Source organism: Trichogramma pretiosum, unplaced genomic scaffold (genome assembly GCF_000599845.2).
Source record: "Trichogramma pretiosum strain Unisexual culture from Peru unplaced genomic scaffold, Tpre_2.0 scaffold13, whole genome shotgun sequence".
NCBI lineage: Eukaryota > Metazoa > Arthropoda > Insecta > Hymenoptera > Trichogrammatidae > Trichogramma > Trichogramma pretiosum.
Genome location: NW_019641606.1, coordinates 394,516 through 415,600, shown reverse-complemented (window position 1 = coordinate 415,600; position 21,085 = coordinate 394,516). Strand labels below are relative to the sequence as shown.

The window sequence follows — 21,085 nt, the reverse complement described above, 5'->3', positions numbered from 1 at the left end:
ACACGACGACGACGAAGCCAGCGAGGTGTCGGTGCGCATCCGTGACCACGCCTACGTCACCGAAACGACGATATATCCATTATATAGGTATGTATATACAGGTCCACATGCAAGCATGACGTCATCCCCCTAGAAGCGCCTCGGCACGAGCGGAGCCGCCGTAGCCGCCGCCGCCACCACCGCTGCTGCGAGCACACGGGAGGATATCAACGAAAGAGAGCGAGATAGAAGGAGTAGACCTATACGTCGTATAGCGAGTCGACGACGACGTCGACGAGGCAGTCAGCAGCCAGCAGCAGTAGCAGCTCTCAGCTATCTCAAATATGTCCAAGCTCAAGCACGAGCTTTAAAACACGCACGAAGCAAGACGCCGGCGCCATTTCGATCGACGAAGCTCGCGCGCGGAGCTTTCGTATAATATATCTTGCAAACGGTAATAATAATTCCATCGCGTCTGAAGGAAAGCTCGTTCGCTGGTCGCAACGACGCGAGCCACGTTTTCGAGAGAAGAGTAACGAACAAAACGTAAGAGTTCCGTTTCTCCTTGGAGCTTGCGCGAGCGAAGCGCGCCTGTGTATATATTATAAAAAGCTCTCTCGACTTTGGAGCGCGCGCGCCCGACTCTGTGCAATAAATCAAGTATCATAAACATACGCGCACACGGACGGACTCGATATACGTGCACAGCAGCAGCTAACAGTGCGTCGATCGCATCTCGAGTTTTTGCCGAAAGAGAAAGAGAGAGAGAAGTGCCAGTAGTCTATTATTAGGAGGGGTCCAGCGGCGACTGCCGACTTTAACACACACACACACACACGTACACCTACACACTTGCAACAACAACGGCGCAGTTCGAGATTCGCCACGAGCGCATATTATAGTACAATACGAGTATAGAAGTTCGACAGAAAATCACATCGACGTCTTTTTCGCGTAAAGCTCATTGAATCTCTTACTCTCTCTCTCTCTCTTTCTCTTACGCTTCGATATCGTCGTGTACGCGTTTTGTCATACCAATCCCCGTGTACAAGTACTCGAGCTTCGGCGATCGAACGGAAGCTCCAATGTGTATATTACATATGTGCAATTTTAGAGATCGATCAACGGGCAACAGCAGCAGCAGCAGCAGCGGCAGAGTCGTCGAGTGTATATAACGCGTAAACGATATATAATACATACATACGCGCCAGTCAGTCAGTTTGTGTGCGCGCTTATGTGCGCGCGGGCGTGTCAGTGTGTGTGCGGTGTCAAGCTTGTGTCAGAATTTCTCGTGTGTATATTATTATAACGCAAAGGTGATGATATAATGTGAGCAAAGCAACAATCCGACTGTATTAATAACTAAATGTGATCGTGATATCCAAAACCACCACCAAACATCCGAGGGTTTCCATCGCCAGCAGCAACCAGCATCAGGAAGCCGCACCGACGACAACAAATCGACGTTCGACTCAGCAGCAGCTCCTCATTTCATCATATTATATTATATGAAGACACACGTAGTTCAACCGGACAGTCTAAGCAGCAATAACAACGGCAGCAGCAGTAGCAGCAGCAACACCACCAGCAGCGGTCATAATACAGCCGGCACAGCAGCAGCGGCGTTAAAAATCGAAAAGATCCTGAGATCGGAAAAGGCGCCGAAGAAGAAAGAACGCAGTAGGAACATTGGTAAAAAAGCTCTCTCTCTCTCTCTCTCTCTACCCTGCTCTCTGTCTTTCTTTCTCTCTCTCTCCTCTATCCGCCTGTTGCTACATCACCGAGAATCGTATACCTGTGTGTTCTTTCCGTGCCGAGGCAGCACACACACACACACACACACACACACACGTATATGCTTATACACGCACAATCGTAAAAGCTCGAGCTGTGTATAACTATATACGTTTAACTCACACATACATGTATACGGTCCACCCAACCACCCACCGAGTACACGCAAGCTCACACATACACACTCGAACGTATCGAGCTTTCCTTGCCGTCTCATCCCCTTCCCCTCAAGTTTTAACACAATTTATCCCCACCCATGCTCTCTCTCCACTCTCTCTCTCTCTCTCTGGCAATTCGCGCGATACCGTCGGGGGATTGCCACCCCGCGCGCGAGCAAGTAAAAATGTGAGTGTACGTGTATGAGCTTGCGAGTATAGGTGCGCTAGGACTGGATGGCTGACTACTATATATACATGTATATACAGTTCTCACACAGGCAAAGCTACACGAGTCCATATCTCTCCAACCCCAGTTTTACTCCCTTTCCTCTCTCTCGCTCTCGGCCCCGTATAACACATACAAACACACGTACACAGTCGGGCGAGCTTCTCTCTCTCTCTCTCTCTCTCACTTTCGCACAGCAGCGGAGAATCACACGAAGCTGTGGATCCGCCGTGGAGTGTGTGTACTCCGTCGGTCAACCCCCATGGCTCGGAGCTTCTCTCTCTCCTCTCTCCATCTCTCTTTAGCTCAAGCCAGCTCTCAGGGAAAGCGGAGAGTCAGGAGAGAGGAGATGAGAGGAGAGGAGTTCGCCCATGTGTATACATGTGTTGATACGAGCGGGCCGCGCGCGCGCGCGCATATAACATGCATACATGCATACCTCGCGCTGCTCGCTGCTGCTGCTGCCAATGCTATATAACCATAAGGCTATAACACACGTATATAGAGATACACGCTAGCGCGCGGAAAACACAGAGACTCGCACATACACACGTACACATTGTCGATATTTCGCTCTCGCTCGCTCTTGTACTCGTTCTTCTCTTTATCTTCTATCGCGCGTGCAATACTGTTTGCTGCTGCCGCCTGTGTGTGTGTAAGTGTGTGTAAGTGTGTGTAAGTGTGTGTACATGTACTCGTGTCCGTGTGTAGGAGAGTAGTTCTGGCAGCGACGACGACGACTATACTACTCGCCTCCTCTCTCTCTCTCTCTCTTTCTATCGCTGCTATTTTACTCTTTCAGTTGCAGTTCGTTCATAATCGCGAGCTTGCACAGGGGCTCGCTCGCGCTCGGCTCTCCGCTCCGCTCGACTGTTATACTGTATAGCACAGCCTGTGCGCGCTTCGCTCTTTCTCTCGCTCGCTCGCGCTCTATCTTTCGCGTTTCAGTCAGTCATTCTCTCTCTCTCTCTCTAGCTGCGTTATATACGACGACAGCAGCAGCAAGTCTGTGTGTATACGTGTGTGCGGCTAACTGCTCGTTGTGTTTGTGTACATATATATATATATATATTCGAGCGTACGTCTCTCTCTCTCTTTTCTCGTTTTGCCTTTTCTTTCGCAGTAGAGAGAGAAAGGCAGTCAGTACTCTGTGTACTGCTGGGGGCGAGCTCCTAGCAGCTCTTCGCATAGATTACTTCTCTTGCTCTCTCTCGACGATTTTCCGCACGGAACCTCTGTCTGAAAAGCCAACGTAGCGCGAGCTTGCAAGCTCGTAGCAGCAGCCCAATAGCCAGTGCAGCAGTACTGGCTTTACACCGACGCTCGTCGTCGTCGTTGCACTTACATATATTAGCCCCGTACATTGTGTCGAATCGTTGCAAGCTGTATGTGCTTTTCTACGCGAGCTGTCAATGAGAGCGGCCAGTTAGTTAGTTATGGTTGTCTATATATTGGCAGCCATTTTTACCTGTCAGCAGTACAAATTCAACCGAGAGCGAGACTGACTCTTAGATAGGAAAATAGTGTAGTTTTTCGCTTTGTGTCCGAGTGTTATATGCCTCGACGACAACACAGCAGAAGCAGCAGCAGCAGCAGCAGCAGCAGCAGCAGCAGCAGCAGCAGCAGCAGCAGCAGCAGCAGCAGCAGCAGTAGTAGTGGTGTTGTGCTGCTACTGTCAGCCGTAGAGTCGCAGCAGCCACCGCCACCGCCGCCGCCACTGTCGTCGTCGTCGTCGACAACAACGACGAGACGTCGTAGTCGTCGCCGTCGTTTTCGCGATTCTCGCTGAGATCGATATAATAATCATCCCAGTACTCGACACACGGCAACAACGCCACGACCAACATAGACATCATCGATATCACCTACATACGCGTAATGCTACGAGCGGAGTGATTTGTTGTCATTGTATCTACTTCACTGCGTGTGTATTTGTGTCTGTGCTTGTGTTTGTGTGTGGCGGACGAGCTGTCATCGAGAACGAGCTCGAGCCTACAACTTTAACAGGGTTGTCGGTGCGCGCGTTGTTGTGAAAATTTGTGTTGCGCGACGACGCGCAAGTGCCATCCATCCATACGACTTGATAACAATTTATACACACACTCACGCACGACGACGACAACAACAACAACAACATTTTTCTTACGGTTTGTTTTTCGCCTTCTTTCTTCCCAAGCAAAAGCTCGTCCATCTATCTTTCTTACCCCCGAAAGCTCATCGATTTTTGCGAACGCGAGGCATCCAGAGCGGTATGTGTATGCATAACGTGCATACAAAGTGATCGCGAGGAAGGAGAGTATATTACCGAACCCCGGAGAGAGAGGCACAATACTCTTTCGGGAGTAGCTGAAGAAGAAGAAGAAGGAAGAAGAAAAGCAGAAAATATATAAAACTAGGCGGTGCTCTCGCACCGAAAGCTGCACGCGAAAAATTGCGAGAGACAGAAAAGGAAGAAGAACAAGAAGAAGTGAAGAAGAAAAAAGGCGATGAAAAATGGAAAGAGGAATGGACGGTATTGACGACCATTTGCCAAAACAACAGGCGGCTGCACATCAATGGACTCTAGGTAAGACCATTATTAATATTGCATCATAAATTACTTTACATACAAATTATTCTCATCGTTTCTCTCTACCTTTGCGTGTCGTATCGTGACAGACATTTAAATATTAAGCTTTCTTGTGCGTATATTACCCTTTTTTGCTGCTGCTCATCGTTCACGACGATCTCTCTTCTTCTTCTTCTTCTTCTCGGTTATAAGTGTCACAAACGGGACAGCCGTGTATGTGTGAGTCTTCTATCTTATACCTCGGCTCGTGTGTACTTACCTTTTTACGACGAGTGTGCAGCAGCAGCAGCAGCGACGAGACTACGAGAGTCTTTTGTGAGCAGCCCCTCGAGTTCACACAGCCGCGCGTAGCACCGCCACTTTATTAATTAATAATGCGACATTTGACCGCAACAAGTGATTTTCGTGTGTCGCGCCTTATATATATCTACTTTATGTTGGAGCTCGGTAAACGTAGAGTAATCGAGCAGCTCCAGACGTACCGTACCATCGTCGTTTATATAAGTCATCGTTTTTTACTCGACGGCCCGACGTCGTCGTTCGTTCCGTATAGTCGCGGTTATACATAAACCATCGGCTCGACGTACAATATGAATGTATCTTTAATATATATTCATGAGAGTGTATACACACACACCAAGCTCGAATTGCTCGCGATGGCCAGCAGCACCGCCCGTCGCACCGATATTATATATTTTGCTCAATTTTTTTTTCTTCATTTCGCGATCTCTCTCTCTCTAGTTTCGAGTGGTAAAAAAAAAACGAGAGGAAAAAACGAAATTGTTGCCTTCCGATTGGCAGCTGTGCGACGACGACGATGGACGCGTAGTAGTGGCGCTGTTGAGAGACAGAGAAAAGAAAAAGGCCAGTGGAAAGAGAGAAAAACTTTGCGCCTCCTCCTCCTGCTCCTCTCTGCGCTCTGGAGCAGCAGCACGTACATTTCACAGTTGATTCCGTGTAAATTGAATAAATGACAGATAGCGAGGGAACCCGAAGATTGGCGCGAGAGAGAAATATATGTATATTATCTGTACGAGCACTTCCTTTTTTTTATTTTTTATTGCTTCCTCATAGAAAAAGATAGTTTATTCATAAAGATATTATGAAAAAAAGATTGGAAATGAAAAGTTGCACTTTTGCTCCCTCATAGAGGGAGCTCTGTGATAGGCTCGAAAACGAGATTTCGAACTAGACCTCGTAGGACAATTTGTTTACATATTTGTAAACTAAATTGAATTCTCAATAAATGTCCGTATGTATGGATGTGTGTGTGTGCAAGCTAAGGTTCGGTAGCAAGGTAATCATACAAGAAATTCTAGAAATCTTAAAGTATTTTAGGAGTTTTGTATACATTAAGGAAAACGGAATTTGAACTTCTAAAACGAAATACGAAAATTCTGCCTTTAATAACCAAACCCTTTTATTTTTTTTTCTTTTAAAAGTTTTGTATAGATTTTGAATTTATTAGTATTAAGTTTTAGGTTAATATTTATTATAAGACAATTAAAAAAAGAATGAGGAAACACTTTGCCAATGACTTGGCAGCGGTTTTTTACTACCCTCGGCTCAGTCAAGCTTGGCCGTGTATAAGAGCCGCAATTAATCGTGAAACGATTGGGTTTTCGAGTAAATAGGTATCATCCTTGTAAAATCCATGGGATACGCGTCGTTGCTCCTCCCTCTTTTATATGCACGTTATGACCACCCCCGCCCCCCCGAATTCTCTTTTGCGTATTATTATAATAATACACACGGCACACGGGTGAATCGTCAGACTAGTTAAGCCCGGGTGCTTTTAGCAATTTATATAAAATCGACGCGTATGTATATTCGATCATTGTTCGATCGCGTGTCAGTGGTTACAAATATTAATTCCTCACTCGTGCGACAACGGATCCATTTCAATTACTTTATTTTTCATATACAATAATGTAATATTGTATCATATCGTTGTCGCTGGTATTATTATTATACCATTATGCGCGATTCAACGCGCGATCGACTTGTTTGTCTCTTTTGACCAGAAAATAAAACAAAAACCACGAAATACCTTTACACGCTAAAAATTCTACATGCGTGCAGCTTTGTCATTTCGTTTACACGTAGCCCACTACTGCTGCTCTCGGTAACGTCATCCCTGTGGCCGTTCGCGGTTAATTGAAGATGTCCAACAAAGAAATGTTTTTGACGTAACGCAGAGAGAGATAGAGCAAAAAAAAATCTCTGGCACGCAAATCGTAAAAACATATTTTCCGCGGGCGGTTTATAGGGTGGTAGGGAATGCGCCCTCCGTGCTCGCGGGGTATTTAATTCGGAGAGAGTCTCGAATGTCCAGAATTTTCGTTCTTTTACTCCTCCCTCTCGCGCACTCGTCCTCTTTTTTTTTTTCATTTTCATTTTATATAACGCGAGCCCGAATTTTATACATCGTTTTACGACTATTTTCTCTCGTTTAAAACTTGCTTAATTGAATTCGTCGAATACGATCGCGCGCGCGCGCTTGAGCCCTGTTACTCTCTGTAGCAGCAGCAGGAGCAGCACATATATACCCGAAACTATGCTGAAAATGTTGCAGCCGCGTTGATCTTTTTCTCTTGATTTTTCATTGAAAACACGTATATACACGGACACGTACACACGTACATAGGTGCGATGCGTCGCTTCTGCGTGAGCGACAGAGCGAGGTCATTAGCGTTAATTAAACCGCGCGCGCGGGGACGAGAGCGAATAGTTGTTATACTATACATCGTTATATGCATTGTGCGCGCGGCGTGATACGTACGCATACGTGTTGATATATCTCGCAAGGATGGATACACAATTTGTTAATTTGATAAGCACTGAAAATTTATTAACAATTTTATTTTATTCGTAATTTCGTGGGCTACTGCGTAGTTTGATGGCTAAATTACTTCGTTATGATGCGATCTCGTGTTTTTTCTTTTTTTCAATTTTTGCCTCGTTCTCACACCCCCGGCGGTTCTGAATATTTCACCCTGCTGCTGGCCGCGTGTGTATGAAATTAATATAAGAAAATTATTATATCGCTCGCTCGCTCGCGCGGATGGGCGACGAGGCGCGTTGATGAGCGAGTGAGAGCGAGAAAAAAAAGAGTAAAAGGCGAGCTCCGTGCGCATAATGTATTTCATTGCAAGCTCGTTTATGGATTAAAACTTTTTCCGAAAGTTTTACTTCGGGTACTACTACTACTACTGCTGTTTAACTTTTGATTCCAAAAACTGACTCGTCGACTCGCGCGCGAGACTTACCACTATATAATTATATAACATTACGAGACCTCTTCATTTTCGTTTCGAGCTCGACTCTTTTCCTTTTTCTTTTCTTTCTCCGCGCGTAAAAGCTCTCTCTCTTCCCACTTGCGGACTTTTTGTCTTTGTCTCTCTCACTTCTCGCGCTCGGCGGAGACGGCGAGAATCGGGATTCCGTCAGCTAGCTCCCAGCAAGGAGCCCTCATTTCTAAATGGTATATACATTTTAAACGAGTATTTAAACATCGTACTTAAAGGGCCGCTCGTAATTTTCATTATATGTTTTTCTTTTTACTCTTTTTTATTTTTACACTGTTCTCTTTCTCTCTCTCTCTCTCTCTCTCTCTCTCTCGTTCGCTCCGGTAGATTTTCAATTTCACCTATTACAATAGTATAACACACGGACTACTTCAACACCTTTTACCGGAATTCCAACTTTACACTTTTTTATTTTTCTATTTCGCGCCGCCACTATACTACGATGCTCTACGTAACGCGTCGAGAGTTTTTCGAGGCGCGCACGCACAAAGGGATATATGCAGTGTAACAAACGCAGGTATAACGCGCGAGCGAGAGATCTCGTTTAACAATTCGCGCGTTTCATTTCAAATTAGAAAGAGTATAGCAGTAGTCGAGCTTCGCTATATATACGAAAAAAACAAAAGAGAGATCAAACGCGACGCAGCGCGGCCGATATACAACAAATATCGAACGAATAGAACTGCCGCAATACATAAATATAGAAATATATAAGGGTTGCGCGGATAGAATGATTTTTTCAGCTCGACCGGGTATAATTTCGATGCAAATATAACAAGCGCGTAATACGTATAGCATATAGTACAGTATATACAGAGGCGCGGGTGCGAAGCTCGCACCTTTATTTGAGTCTAAACTTTTTTACCTCGTCTCTCGACTATAGTAAATAAAGCCCCTCGCGCGCAGTTAGCAGTTAGCAGCAGCAGCAGCAGCGGGGGAGAGCGAAAAGTAACGGAAAAGTGCGCGCGGATGAAAATTCGCTGATTTTCACCTTGGCGCGCGAGGCCGACGCCTACGCGAAGAGAACGAACAAGTGTTGCTTTGTGTAGGTTATCGTGTTACGATTGAATTTACGCAACTATACGCGTAATTGAAAGCAAAAAAGAAGAGAGAGAGAGAAAAAAAGAAGAATAAAACTACGCGATATATGGGGTATATGCGAGAGAAGAAATGTAGCGAATATAAATTATTGTCGTCTCCTTATGCATACTCTTTTTTTTTCCTCCTCTTACTCTTCTCTGCTTTTACTTGTGTATATACCTATTCGCATACATCTCGAGAAAAAGAGCGGCTGTTTCGGGGGGCACGGCTACAGTAGGTATGTAAATAATAACTTTTTCATCGTTTAGTGTGTGTACCTATATAGCAGCCTCGAGTCTCCTGCTCGCGATCCTGCGCCGAAAATGTTTCTCTCTCTCTCTCAAGCTCTCACTCGAGCTCGCCCGGCACGCGCCTCGCTCGGAACAGCTCACACAGTAACTTTGGGAGCGCCTACACACACACACACACATATTATATATATCACATCACGGGTGGCAAAGGGCTGTGCATGGTATATCGCGTACACACGGTTGACGCCCTACTTTACAACATCGTGTTTCGGGCCGCATGTATATGACGCACCACCACCACCACCACCACTGCAACTACCACCACTACCACGACTACCACCTATATAATATCGGAGCTGCTGCCTGCTGCTGCCGGGTATTATACAGCACGCAGAGAGAGAGAGGAGAGCACCTTCGATGTAATACGCATATACACACATTTGGCATCTCTCTCTCTCTCTCTCTGCGATCGGATCGCTGCCAGAGATCCTCTCATCATTCTGCCGCTGTATATATACCGTATTACACGATGATAGCAAATTCGTGTCTATATAATAAGCTCCGCGGATCATATACGCCGGTCTGATTTTAAATGCAGTGCTGCGCGTTATCGTATGCCTGCAGCTCGTATACGCTGCTGTACGTGTATTCTTCGTCGCTCTTCACGGTCTTGGGATTATATTTGGCGTGTGAAGTTGAATAAAAAAAAAAAAAAAAGGAAAAACTCTCTTTTGTTCAAATATATAAGGAACGTAATACGCAAGGATTTTTCGCTCGTTTTTATATCTCTCTCTCTATACTGTACAGAGCTCTCGGCTTTCTGCCGATATTTAATTCGTTATGTATTTATTTTGCTCTCCGCGTGGTACCTATATCCCTACCTCTTTCGTATTATATCTCTCTTTTTTAACAACGTCATCATCGTCGCCATCGTTTCGTCGATATTATGCCATTTATACATTTATACATCTCTTTTTAATATATAAAGTGAGAAATCGCACAGCTGAAAAGCAAATGACGTATTATACATATTTTACATTAATACGGTATTAAGCGTAAAGCAGCAGCAGCACTCGATATTTCGTTATTAAAAATTATATATATTATGAAGTATTGGATGGTCGAACGCGTCGGAGCTCGATCCAGGCACTCGCGCAGGCTACTTTGAACCTAGATGAAAAGAGTTTATAAATGCAGGTAGTGCGCGCTCGCAGTAATGAGCTAGAGAGAGAGAGAGAGCTGGGAGAGAGATGACAATTTTTTTCATTTATCTTTTTTAACTTTTTCGTTGCATCGCATTATCGCTAAAAAGCTGGCTGGTAAAAAAAAAAGAGAGAGAAAGATACATAAATTATTCACGCGTAATTAATGTAAGAAACATTAATCGTCGCGCGCGCGCGTGTGTGCTCGCGTATATACTCGCGGCTTATCGAGTTATTTTATCGGGCGACCGAGTGGAGGAATAATATTCTCATAAATAAATAATTACGTTCGAGGTAAAACAGAAGATAGATCGAGAGAGAGAGAGAGAGAGAGAGAGTAAAAAAAGTTAGCTATAGTGAGAAACGAGGGGGGGGTGGTAAGGAAGAAAAAAAAGCGTCAAGAGAGAGAGAGAGGCGAGCTTTTCGCGTCACGCGCGGGGAGTAAGGAGGAGTGCACGGGGGTGCGGCGGCGGCGGCTAAAGTAGATAAATAGCGGCAGTGTTTGCCAGAGCTAAATAAGTCAGTACTTACGTCGCGCTATATATAATATCTAGGCGAAGAATACATTATATTTCGTATATATAGTCGCTCTGCCTTCTCCGTTTATATGCGTAAGTACGCGCGTACCATTACGCTGCTGCTCCTGTTCCTGCTCAACTTGCTCCTGCTACTGCTGCTCCAAGCGCACGATAGTATATATACATGTTTATGCGTAAATGTAAGGGGACAAGTAAGCGCGCGACGGCCGAAGTTCTCTCTCTCTCTCTCCCTGTTTTCGTTTTTGCCGTATCTCGTATACATTCATTATATAGTATATAAGCAATGGCAGCGGCATATGCATGCACCCATGTTATATATAGCTAGTTGAGTCGAGTTAGCCTAGCGCAGTCGTCAGCGTGAAAACGAGTGATTTCATTTTGCCGCGCCGTCCTTCGGACTATACAACTGCTTGACCGATAAGAAAAATACAATTTTTTTCCACTCCCTATACTTGGCTGCTTTTTTTTTCTCTTTCGCTCGACCCCACCGCACGTTCGCGCACGAGTTTACCACCCGACATAACGCCAAGCAGCCGCAGCAGCAGCAGCAGCTTCGTATAATAGCACGAGTAGAGAGAGAGGAAGGAAAAAAAGAATAGGAAAAGAAGAAAAAAAAAGGGAAAAAATGTTGAAAACGGAAGTATAGAAAGGATAGCGGAGAGAGAGAAAAAGAAAAACGGTTTCTTCGGCTGGTGAGCCGACTCACCCACGTACACATACAGTAGTAGTAGTAGTACAGCACGTGCATTATAATAAACATTAGGCGGTGGGTGGTGGCGGCGGTGGAGGCACGATAGGTCTCTCGAGTGGCGTATAGTCAGCAGCAGAGGCTGTACTATAGCCGAAAGCTCGCGCGAGTTGGCTCGCCGAGTTCAAGCGTAGCTAGCAGTTGTTGTTATATACGATGCTTTTATCAATTTTTCTCTCTCTAGTTCTTATAAAACACGTACTTGCTACACACGGACATACATATAGAAAAACACACGCGTACATATATATACAAGGGTTGTGCAGGATGGTTTACGGGGCCAACCTGATTATACGCGCGCGCCTATGCTATGTATTATATGCGATAGATATAGCGAACGCTGTACGTGTTTCTCGCGCTCTCGGCTCTATCCTGGCTCCTGCTCCGCGTATATATAGGATATATACCGATACGTACTTGTATTAGTTTTGTGCCAGTGTGTGTGCGCTATACGCGCGTGGGGTTCGGACGGGCGAAGGATATAATAATTGCGTGCCGCGCTCCGCTCCCGAGCTCGAGCTGTCCATGTTTCTCTCTCTCTCTCTCTGTAAGTCAGTGTGGAGAATATCTGCTACGGCTATATGCTATATATGCTATATAGATATATTACATTAGGCACCCTACGCGTGTATGTGTGTATGTGTGAGCGAGATAGTGCCCCACGCGCTACATACTAACGCGCACACACACGGACACACACACACACCATGTATATAGATGTGCGTTTGGGGAGACTCACCGCTGCGCTGCGATAAAGGCAGGACAAGGCGCAGCACACAGCAACATCGCAGGGGGTGTACTACTACTACTACTACATAGAAAACCATCGTCGTCGTAATGTCGCATATACGTACATAGTCGACTGCGAGTACGACGGCGAGGGCTGCGAAACGCACACACCATTGCTACTACTACTACCAGCGCCGAGCACAACCACCACCGCCGTAGCCGTCGTAGTCGTCGTCGTAGTCGTCGCTTCTCTGAGTGTGCACTGTGCTGTACTATAACGCCAGTAGTACCAGTGGTAGACTTTATACGAGAAAGAGACTCGCGCGACTCGAGAGAGAAACGAATATATATAGCAGTAGTACTAGTAACGTAGTAGTAGCAGCAGTTGTGTATAACGAAAAAAAGAAAACCTCGACACCTTGCAGTTTTCGCGCGTCGTTCTCCTTTATATTATTATTATTATTATTACATGAAAAATAATAATCCGCGAGTGACGACGACGCCAAAGTTTCCTTCCTTCCTTTCTCGCTACTCAACTCTATACGTACTCAAGTTTGTGAGTGCGCGAGCGCGTGTGTCTGTGTGAATTTTCTCGGCTACCTGTATATCTGTGCGCAGGAGAGTGTTGTTTACAAGCAGCGCCTTGCATATTTTTCCTCAACCAACGGCGGATTTTCTTGTAAAATCATCTCCTTCTTTATTTTTCACGTTTCTTCGCTCTTAACTTAAGGCGCGGACTCGCTGCTGTGTGTGTATTATAATACACAACGAGCTTCGAGCAGAGTATATAGTGGCAACCAGGGGGAGGTTTTGTGCTCGTGCTTACAAGACTCGCTTCTTCCCGCCTGCTACGTCTACGAAGGAGAGCAGCGTTATAATATCTCTCTATCTCTCTTTCTCTCTCTCTCTCTCTGTCGCTATCGTCCAACAAAGGGCCGAGTACCTACGTATATATCGCGTCGAGCCAAAGCTTTATCAATGGTGCAAATCGTGGAGGTACGAAGCGCCATGCGTCAGACGAGTGCGGAGTCGTCGGCTATCAAGGTAAAATTATCGAACGCGTGTTTACATGCACGATTATTGTTTCGCTCAGCGCGTAGGTGCGCAGCTAGAAACTGCTCTCCCGCGCGTTGATCGAAAAAGTGTCATTTCCAGTCGCTCGCGATTCACCGCCATCGAACAGCGATCTTGTACATACCATTTTCGGGGCATGTATACATGACGTGTATACGTACGTACGTACGTAGCAGAGATTGAGTATTTAAAGGGCATGTAGTAATATATATATATCTATGTATGGGTAAAACGTGTGTAATAGCTCTCTCTGCTACGTAGCTCGGAGGAGAGCAAAAGCTCGCTGTACCTAGCTTTTCAATTATCGCAGCGGCAGCGGAGGAAGCAGCTGCCCCGATGATTGGCGCGTGTTGCATCGCAAGCTCCGATATTATTATAATTTTTAACGTATATCTGTAATATTCCTTCGGCCTCTGTGCTTTTTAATTTTTTTTTTTTTCGTATTTTGCTTTTACCGAGTAGCGCAAAGAATTTTGCGCAAAGTAATAATAGAAAAAAGCTCTCGCCCAGACCAAACCGGACCCTTCGGCGGCTGGAGCAGACAGAAAACAAAGTGTATATAGAATTTTTAATTTCTCATCCCTCTCGCTCGCTCGCTCGTGCCTCGAAAGCGTCGAGGCTACGAGAGAGAAGAAACACGATGTATAAAGTACACAATAAATATAATGAAAAACATCGCGCTGTGCTGCTCGCGAGCGTTTAAACGATAAGAGCTTTAAAAATGAATATACAATGCAACGATGTATAGTTACGTTTTTATAATTTGCATATTGCAAATTTATGTTGAAAACGCTTTTTCGTTAATGCGTCGTCGTCGTCGCTGCTGCTGCCACTGTTACTACTACTACGACACGACGAAAATTGTTATGCACGCGGGCGTGTGCCATGAGCTCGGCGCAAAGAGCCGAAGTAGGGAGAGAGATCTCCGCGCCCAATTAGCTGTGCAATGATCCGCGCGAGAGCCACGGCATAGAGAGAACTCGAAGAGAGCAGAGAGGACAGAGTTGGAGCATGATTATAATGCGCAGCGGCAGGCCGGGCGGCAGCGGTACATATACTCTATATGTACCGCGATGCTAGCGTGCGAGAAAAGAGGTGCATTATTGAAATTATTATCAGCTGCATATACGCGATTTTACGCATTTGTAATTCAAATGTGGATATCCAAAAACGATGATTAAAGGTCGAAAGGATCGAAAAAATATCTATAGATTTCGGGGGCTCTCTCTCCGGTCTATAAACTTTATATCGCTGCAATTCTGTTATATATGTGTGTGTACGTAATGTAACTCCGGTGGCTGCTCTCGAGGCGTATGCCCTATTTCAATTGATCGGTGAGGGACAAGGGTTCATGCATATAACGCACACACGCATACATACTAGCACACACACTTTGGGTGTAGACGGCAGCATGGAGTAATCTTTGAACCGTACAGAGTAGGGGCGACACACACACATATATATGAAGCGTATAAGGGATGTAAATGCAGGGGATGAGTGTCTCTCTCTCTCTCTCTCGGCTTCACCCGCACCCAAACCCATACATCCACACCCACACACCCACACGTAACGCGTAGCGGATAGGATAGTATGTAAATTGGAAGCTGTATAGCGATAATATGGTATAGGGATCGAGGCAATCTCTCTCTCTCACAAGCAAGCCTACACATCAGCAACAGCAGCAGCGGCATATATCGATGCACGCGCCGATATATAGGATAGCAGCGGAGCGTACGTGACGAAAAAATTGCATATCAAAACTGCTGCTGCTGATGCTGCTACCGCCGGAATTCCATAAACCGGCAGATCGTCGCGAGCGCACAGAGAGATGTACGTATAGTACACACATCCATAGAATCATTTGCCCCTTGTGTGCAACACAGCAGCACGCGAGTATACCTCCGGGGGGTCCTCCTCCTACTCCTCATTCTCTTTTACAATTGCCCCCGCGCGCTCGCCTATATGTTCCGCGTAATTGTTGTATTTTTTTCACCCGCTCGCTCGCGCTTCATAGTAGTAAACGCATCTCGCGCGGCAGCGGCGCAACCGAAGCGAGAGACAACTTTGACAAAGAACCGAATTAGCAGTCATCCCCATGGGCGCAAGCTCGAAACGAATGGTGACCCAGATTTCTGAATGCGCGCAAAACGCAAAAATATACACGCGTCGAAAACCGCACATCGCACAAGCACGCGCAGCAGCCGCGTGCGGTTTTTGTTTTTTATATTATTTTACTTTTTCGAGAAAAAAAAAATTGATTCGATATAGCCGCGCGGATGGATGTACATATTCCTCGCGCGTTTTTACCTAGCGCCCTATTGTTTAAAGAGCTTTAGCGCGCGCTGTGTGTCACGAGGACAATCGTGAACTAAAACGAAGCTTTTTTATTATATGTCACGATGATTTTACTTTTTTTTCTTTTTTTACTTTTTTTTTGAACGGTAAAAGAGAGAAATTCGAAAATGAATAAAGTATAAATTTTCAACGCGCTGCAGCAGTGTGGCAGCAGAGATATATACATATATAATACAAATGCCCTGAATTGATCTTGTTACAGATGAGCCGTCCCAGTCAAGTCAAGTTGACGGACAGTGAAAACCGCGCTGGTAAGCTCATTTTTCTCGTTCTTTTATCTTATAAAACTCGTGACTCTCTCGACTTTTCAAGTTTCATAAAATATGAATTTTTGCTACGCGATCGAACGCAAGAAATAGTATATAAAAAATTTATTTGTGTGTGTATTATTTGATTTTCCCTTACATTTGTTACAGATCGGAAGCTATTCGTGGGTATGCTAAGCAAGCAGCAGACCGAGGAGGATGTACGCCAGTTATTCAACGATTACGGTACAATAGAGGAGTGCACGATACTTCGAGGACCCGACGGAACGAGTCGAGGTGATTTTCTGCGCGCTCTGTGCGATTCGCGAGAGAGCCAAGGAAGGCGGGGGGAGAAATATTAACTATAAACGATCCATCGACTTGGTCGAGTTTTTCTTGTTTTCTCAATTTCTGCGACGACGAACGACAATACTCGACACGAAAATTTCCCTCTCATGCATAAAGAGAGAGAGAGATATCAGCCAGCCACGATCTTTTGCGGCTCTCTCTCTCTTACTCTGACTTCGATCGTTGTATCCGTCGCGTATATATTATTTGCCTGGCACTCCTCGAAAATCTGCCCTCAAACTCTTATCGCACTCAACAATATACCTATATAGCATTTATACCGTTCCATATATCGAAGCTTCGCCTTTATACACGCAACCGACACAACAGCACAACACAAACATTTCACACATCAAACGAAAACCTACCCTATACCTACTACCTTTTTCCACAAAAACAATGAAATAATTTAAATTTTTTCTGTCTCTCTGTGTTTGATTATGTTGTATTAAAAAATTCCGTTTGTGTGTTTTTTTTGCTCTCTTTTTTTGCAGGCTGTGCATTCATTAAATTTGCATCCTATCAAGAAGCACAAAGTGCAATAAATTCATTGCACGGAAGTCAAACTATGCCGGTCAGTATACCAGTCAGTCGATACTTGTAATAATAATATTATGCGTTGATGAGTGCGGCGGGTGGTGGTGAAATATAGAGCGCAACGATCGATAATGTAATATTTCTTTCTTCTCTTTGATTCTCAAACGATATAGGGAGCTTCTTCGAGTCTCGTAGTCAAATTCGCGGATAATGAAAAGGACCGACAACTGAGACGCATGCAACAAATGGCCGGAAACATGAGTTTGATCAATCCCTTCGTTTTTAATCAGTTCGGCCCGTACGGAGCTTACGCGCAGGTAAAGCACAACAACGATAAAAAAGAGAGATATAAAAAAGATAAATCCGCTGAAGCCATTTTATTTCGTGTATGTAATAATTGAATAAATCCTCCCTATGCCTATGCCGCTGCTACTACTACAACAGCAACAAGCTGCTTTGATGGCCGCCGCGACGGCGCAAGGAGCTTACATCGGACCCATGGCTGCGCTGGCTGCTGGCCAGCTTCCACACGCTCTCAATGGCCTGCCCAACGCCGTTGTACCTCCGAGCACCGGTACAGTATATATACAGCACAAAGCCATTATTATATAATACCCGAGATATTTTATATAATACATATATCACTCGTGTGCAAGATATCCGATGATTCGCGTCAATCGTGAGACGTTTACAAGTTGCGATTCCCTTTTTCGCGGCGACGATTTGATATATTTATTGACTTTCCGCGGTAAGAGATATATTGGCTTGGCTCTCACCGGGCTCGCGCGATGAAAGGGGGAAAATCTGGGTATAATACGAGAATCGACGATGTAACTCGTCTTTGTTTGGCGATATGGAAACTCGAGCTCTCTATTATGACGAATTATAATCCGATTTGTCTGATTCAACACCTTTATTACCTATATACATCGTCTATAAGATTTTATACAAATATTTGTAATCGATTCGTTTTGTTTTCTTTCTCTGTGTGTACCTTGGAAAATCAGCTGCCGCGGCGGGTCAAACGGTGAACGGCGCCATACCGTCCCTGCCGTCGCCGACGATGCCCAACTTCAACATGGCAGCGCAGCCGCCCAACGGCCAGCCCGCCTCCGATGCGGGCGTGTTCGCCAACGGGCTACCTCAGACGTTTCCGGGCCGTGAGTGTTTTTGACTTATATTTATCAGAAATATGGATGACAGCAACGATTCAATGGTTCGTTTGTTTGTTCCTCGTTGTTGCAGCCCCGACTTTACCGAACGGCGAGGCGGCGCTGTCGCACGCCACCGGCGGTTACGCGCCCATGTCCGCGTACCACAGCGTCGGTAAGTTGTGAAAAATTTTGCAACCGATCTCGAGTACCGATTTTTCTAATTTTTATCTGCTTATCTGGCTTTCAGCGTATCCAACCGTCTACGGTCAGTTTCCTCAAGCCCTCGCGCAACCGCTGGCAGCGGTGGCTCCTCAACAAAGAGAAGGTTCGTACGTCGATTGCGCCTGGCAATATCCGGCTCGCTTTGCACGTGCACACGATGCATCCATGATTTACGGGCATCACCCCCCTGCCTGGCTGGCTGCGTTCGTGGCTTCGAGCCCAGTGTGTCGCGCGCACGGAAACCTGTGCAACCACCTGTGTGTCTACGTGTGTGCCTCTCTATGTTCGTTTTTGGCACTCGTGCGCGGCGGTGGCAATCGTAATACGCGATCAGGTGGATGCACGCGGCTCTCGAGCCAACTTGCGATATCGCGCGCGCGCTATAATGGCCCCCGTGCAACATGAACATTTTAGTGCTCTAGGCTGGTGGAATCAACAAGTGATGTCGCACGAACGAAGCTCGGCTCTCTTGCACACCGGGAATGTACGTGACGATTTCTTTTGGCAGGACGCCAATCGGTTGGTCGTCGTCGTCGTTTATATACATAGCACATAGCGTACACATTGAATAGTAGTACACTGTGTAAAGAACGAGTTGGGGAATCTTCAACCACCGCCGCCGAGCTTGGCATGCATTATTCCGTGTGTACGATGCTTTGTATGTATATATAGATTTCCGTGTCTCTGGCCAAGTGGAGTAGTACTAGTGGATGGAAAAGCAAAATAAGAGCGAGCGAGCGAGGAACGAAACAACCCGCGCCAAGGTCGTGAACTTAAATGCGGAATACCAGTGGTATACTACTCACACAAAATAAACGGCGGTAACACGCGACGACGACGGTCCCCACACGTACACACACAAACACAGCGGCGCCGCGGCGCTGCTTTACAAAGTCTTCACCCGAGCGGTTTGCGCTTTCCGTGTTTCTCAACTGTCTGTCCGTATATCGCTTTATAACTTACAGAACAAAACCCCCCCCGCGCACGGGCGCGTATCGTATATCCAAACACAACTCGTTTATCCCTTTTTTTTCTTGCTTGCCGGTCGTTGTTGTCTTACCCACTTGTACTAATATGATGTATTAATTTCTCAACTCGTCTATCTCTCTGTCTCTCTGCTTGTGTGTATCGTTTTTCACACGGGTACTACACAGGTTGCTCCATATCGGGACCGGAGGGCTGCAACCTGTTCATCTATCACCTGCCCCAGGAATTCGGCGACGGCGAGCTCATGCAAATGTTCATTCCGTTTGGGAACGTCATCTCGTCTAAAGTATTTATTGATCGTGCCACTAACCAGAGTAAATGTTTCGGTGAGTTAATTCATATTAATTATAAATTAGGATATCTCTTACTTTTGAAAATGTCAAAAATTGATGCAACACATATCTGAATGTTAAATTTACATGTTAAAAGAGGATACATCCATTAAAGGTGAGATAAAAGGGTTCAAAGCTGGCCTATAATTAAAAATTCATCTCACTCTGGGCTTTTAAACATTTCGTGCAGTAAGCTTTTTTCTACGACTATTAGCCAATTTTTCTCACATTTAGCAGATTTCACATACAGTTTTCCGTTGGATTAAAGAAGGAAAAACTGTTCCAGTCAATTAAATTCAATTTTAGGGCGCGAAAGCCCCACCAAAAAAGTTCGAGTCTGCTAATACCGATTAACTGAAAAATAGACGAAATTTTTCGGGGTTTCAAACCCTTTCAAAAACTTTAAAATTTAGGGCTTTAAAAGCTCCAAAATAGTCTTAAAAAAAGTTTCAGTGTACGAAATAATGAAAAGTACATGATAAAATGTTTTTGTTACTGCAGCTAATTGGCTCTGAACTTGCCTGTTACCTCTAAATGGTTGCATTCTCTTTTTACATGTAAACTTACTTAAAGTTTAGATTTTGGTAGCAACAGTTTTTAACACTTTTAAAGTAAGGGACATCCTGTTATTCATTCAAATTTTTCCTCGTGTTGACCGGACCATTTCTGTTTTTTTTTCTGCGCAGGATTCGTATCCTTCGACAATCAAGCATCTGCACAAGCAGCGATACAAGCAATGAACGGTTTTCAAATTGGAATGAAACGACTGAAAGTACAATTAAAAAGGCCAAAAGATGCAAGCAGACCCTATTAACCTATATTATCACTAAACTGATTGAAAATTAGCCATATAATCCTAGATAAAAATGTGAGTAGCCATTGATTTGGAATATAAATGTGTGAACGAGACTCAAGAAGCTCTCGGGAGCAAACCACGTAACTCTCATCCATTTTTTCTCGTAGATATGATCATAAACAAAACAAAAAAAACATAAGTCCAGTGGTCGCTCAAACATGTTACGCATTATAAAAATATGTTTCGAGATCGCCACCACAAATCCTTCAGACTGTTGAAGACTAGCAATTAGATAGATAATTTTTTAGGGGTAACGGACAAAAAAATATAAATTGACTTCATTGTAAGAAATAGTTCCACTATAAACAGAACAAAACAAAATAATGAACTGAGAGAAGAAAACCCTACGCTTTGCTGACAAAAGACTTTTTTTGAAGCAAAACAAAAAAAAA

The 21,085-nt window shown here is 44.9% G+C and overlaps 1 protein-coding gene across 3 annotated transcripts; it reads left to right on the top strand.

Moving 5' to 3' along the window:
• Positions 1–532: 532 nt before the first annotated feature.
• On the top strand, positions 533–21,085 carry LOC106652097 (CUGBP Elav-like family member 4). Of its 3 annotated transcripts, XM_014370848.2 has the most exons (11): positions 3,468–4,723; positions 16,215–16,263; positions 16,429–16,554; positions 17,100–17,179; positions 17,316–17,459; positions 17,587–17,716; positions 18,150–18,302; positions 18,388–18,468; positions 18,544–18,621; positions 19,673–19,831; positions 20,524–20,651. In XM_014370848.2, the coding sequence occupies exons 2-11, from the start codon at positions 16,215–16,217 to the stop codon at positions 20,649–20,651; spliced, it is 1,128 nt and encodes a 375-aa protein (XP_014226334.1). In that variant the 5' UTR covers positions 3,468–4,723. The 3 variants fall into 3 exon arrangements, 2 of the variants coding, with proteins under 2 accessions (XP_014226333.1, XP_014226334.1); XR_001339366.2 differs by lacking the exons at positions 3,468–4,723; positions 16,215–16,263; positions 16,429–16,554 and adding exons at positions 533–1,671; positions 20,801–21,085 and having other exon boundaries at positions 20,524–20,705; XM_014370847.2 differs by lacking the exons at positions 3,468–4,723; positions 16,215–16,263; positions 16,429–16,554 and adding an exon at positions 533–1,671 and having other exon boundaries at positions 20,524–21,085.

Excerpts from the sequence above, each read along its gene's own strand:
- LOC106652097 (XM_014370847.2), top strand. The coding sequence starts at position 1,488 with ATGAAGACACACGTAGTTCAACCGGACAGTCTAAGCAGCAATAACAAC. Across the intron at positions 1,672-17,099 it reads AGAACGCAGTAGGAACATTG|GCTGTGCATTCATTAAATTT; the intron begins GTAAAAAAGCTC and ends CTTTTTTTGCAG. Across the intron at positions 19,832-20,523 it reads TAACCAGAGTAAATGTTTCG|GATTCGTATCCTTCGACAAT; the intron begins GTGAGTTAATTC and ends TTTTCTGCGCAG.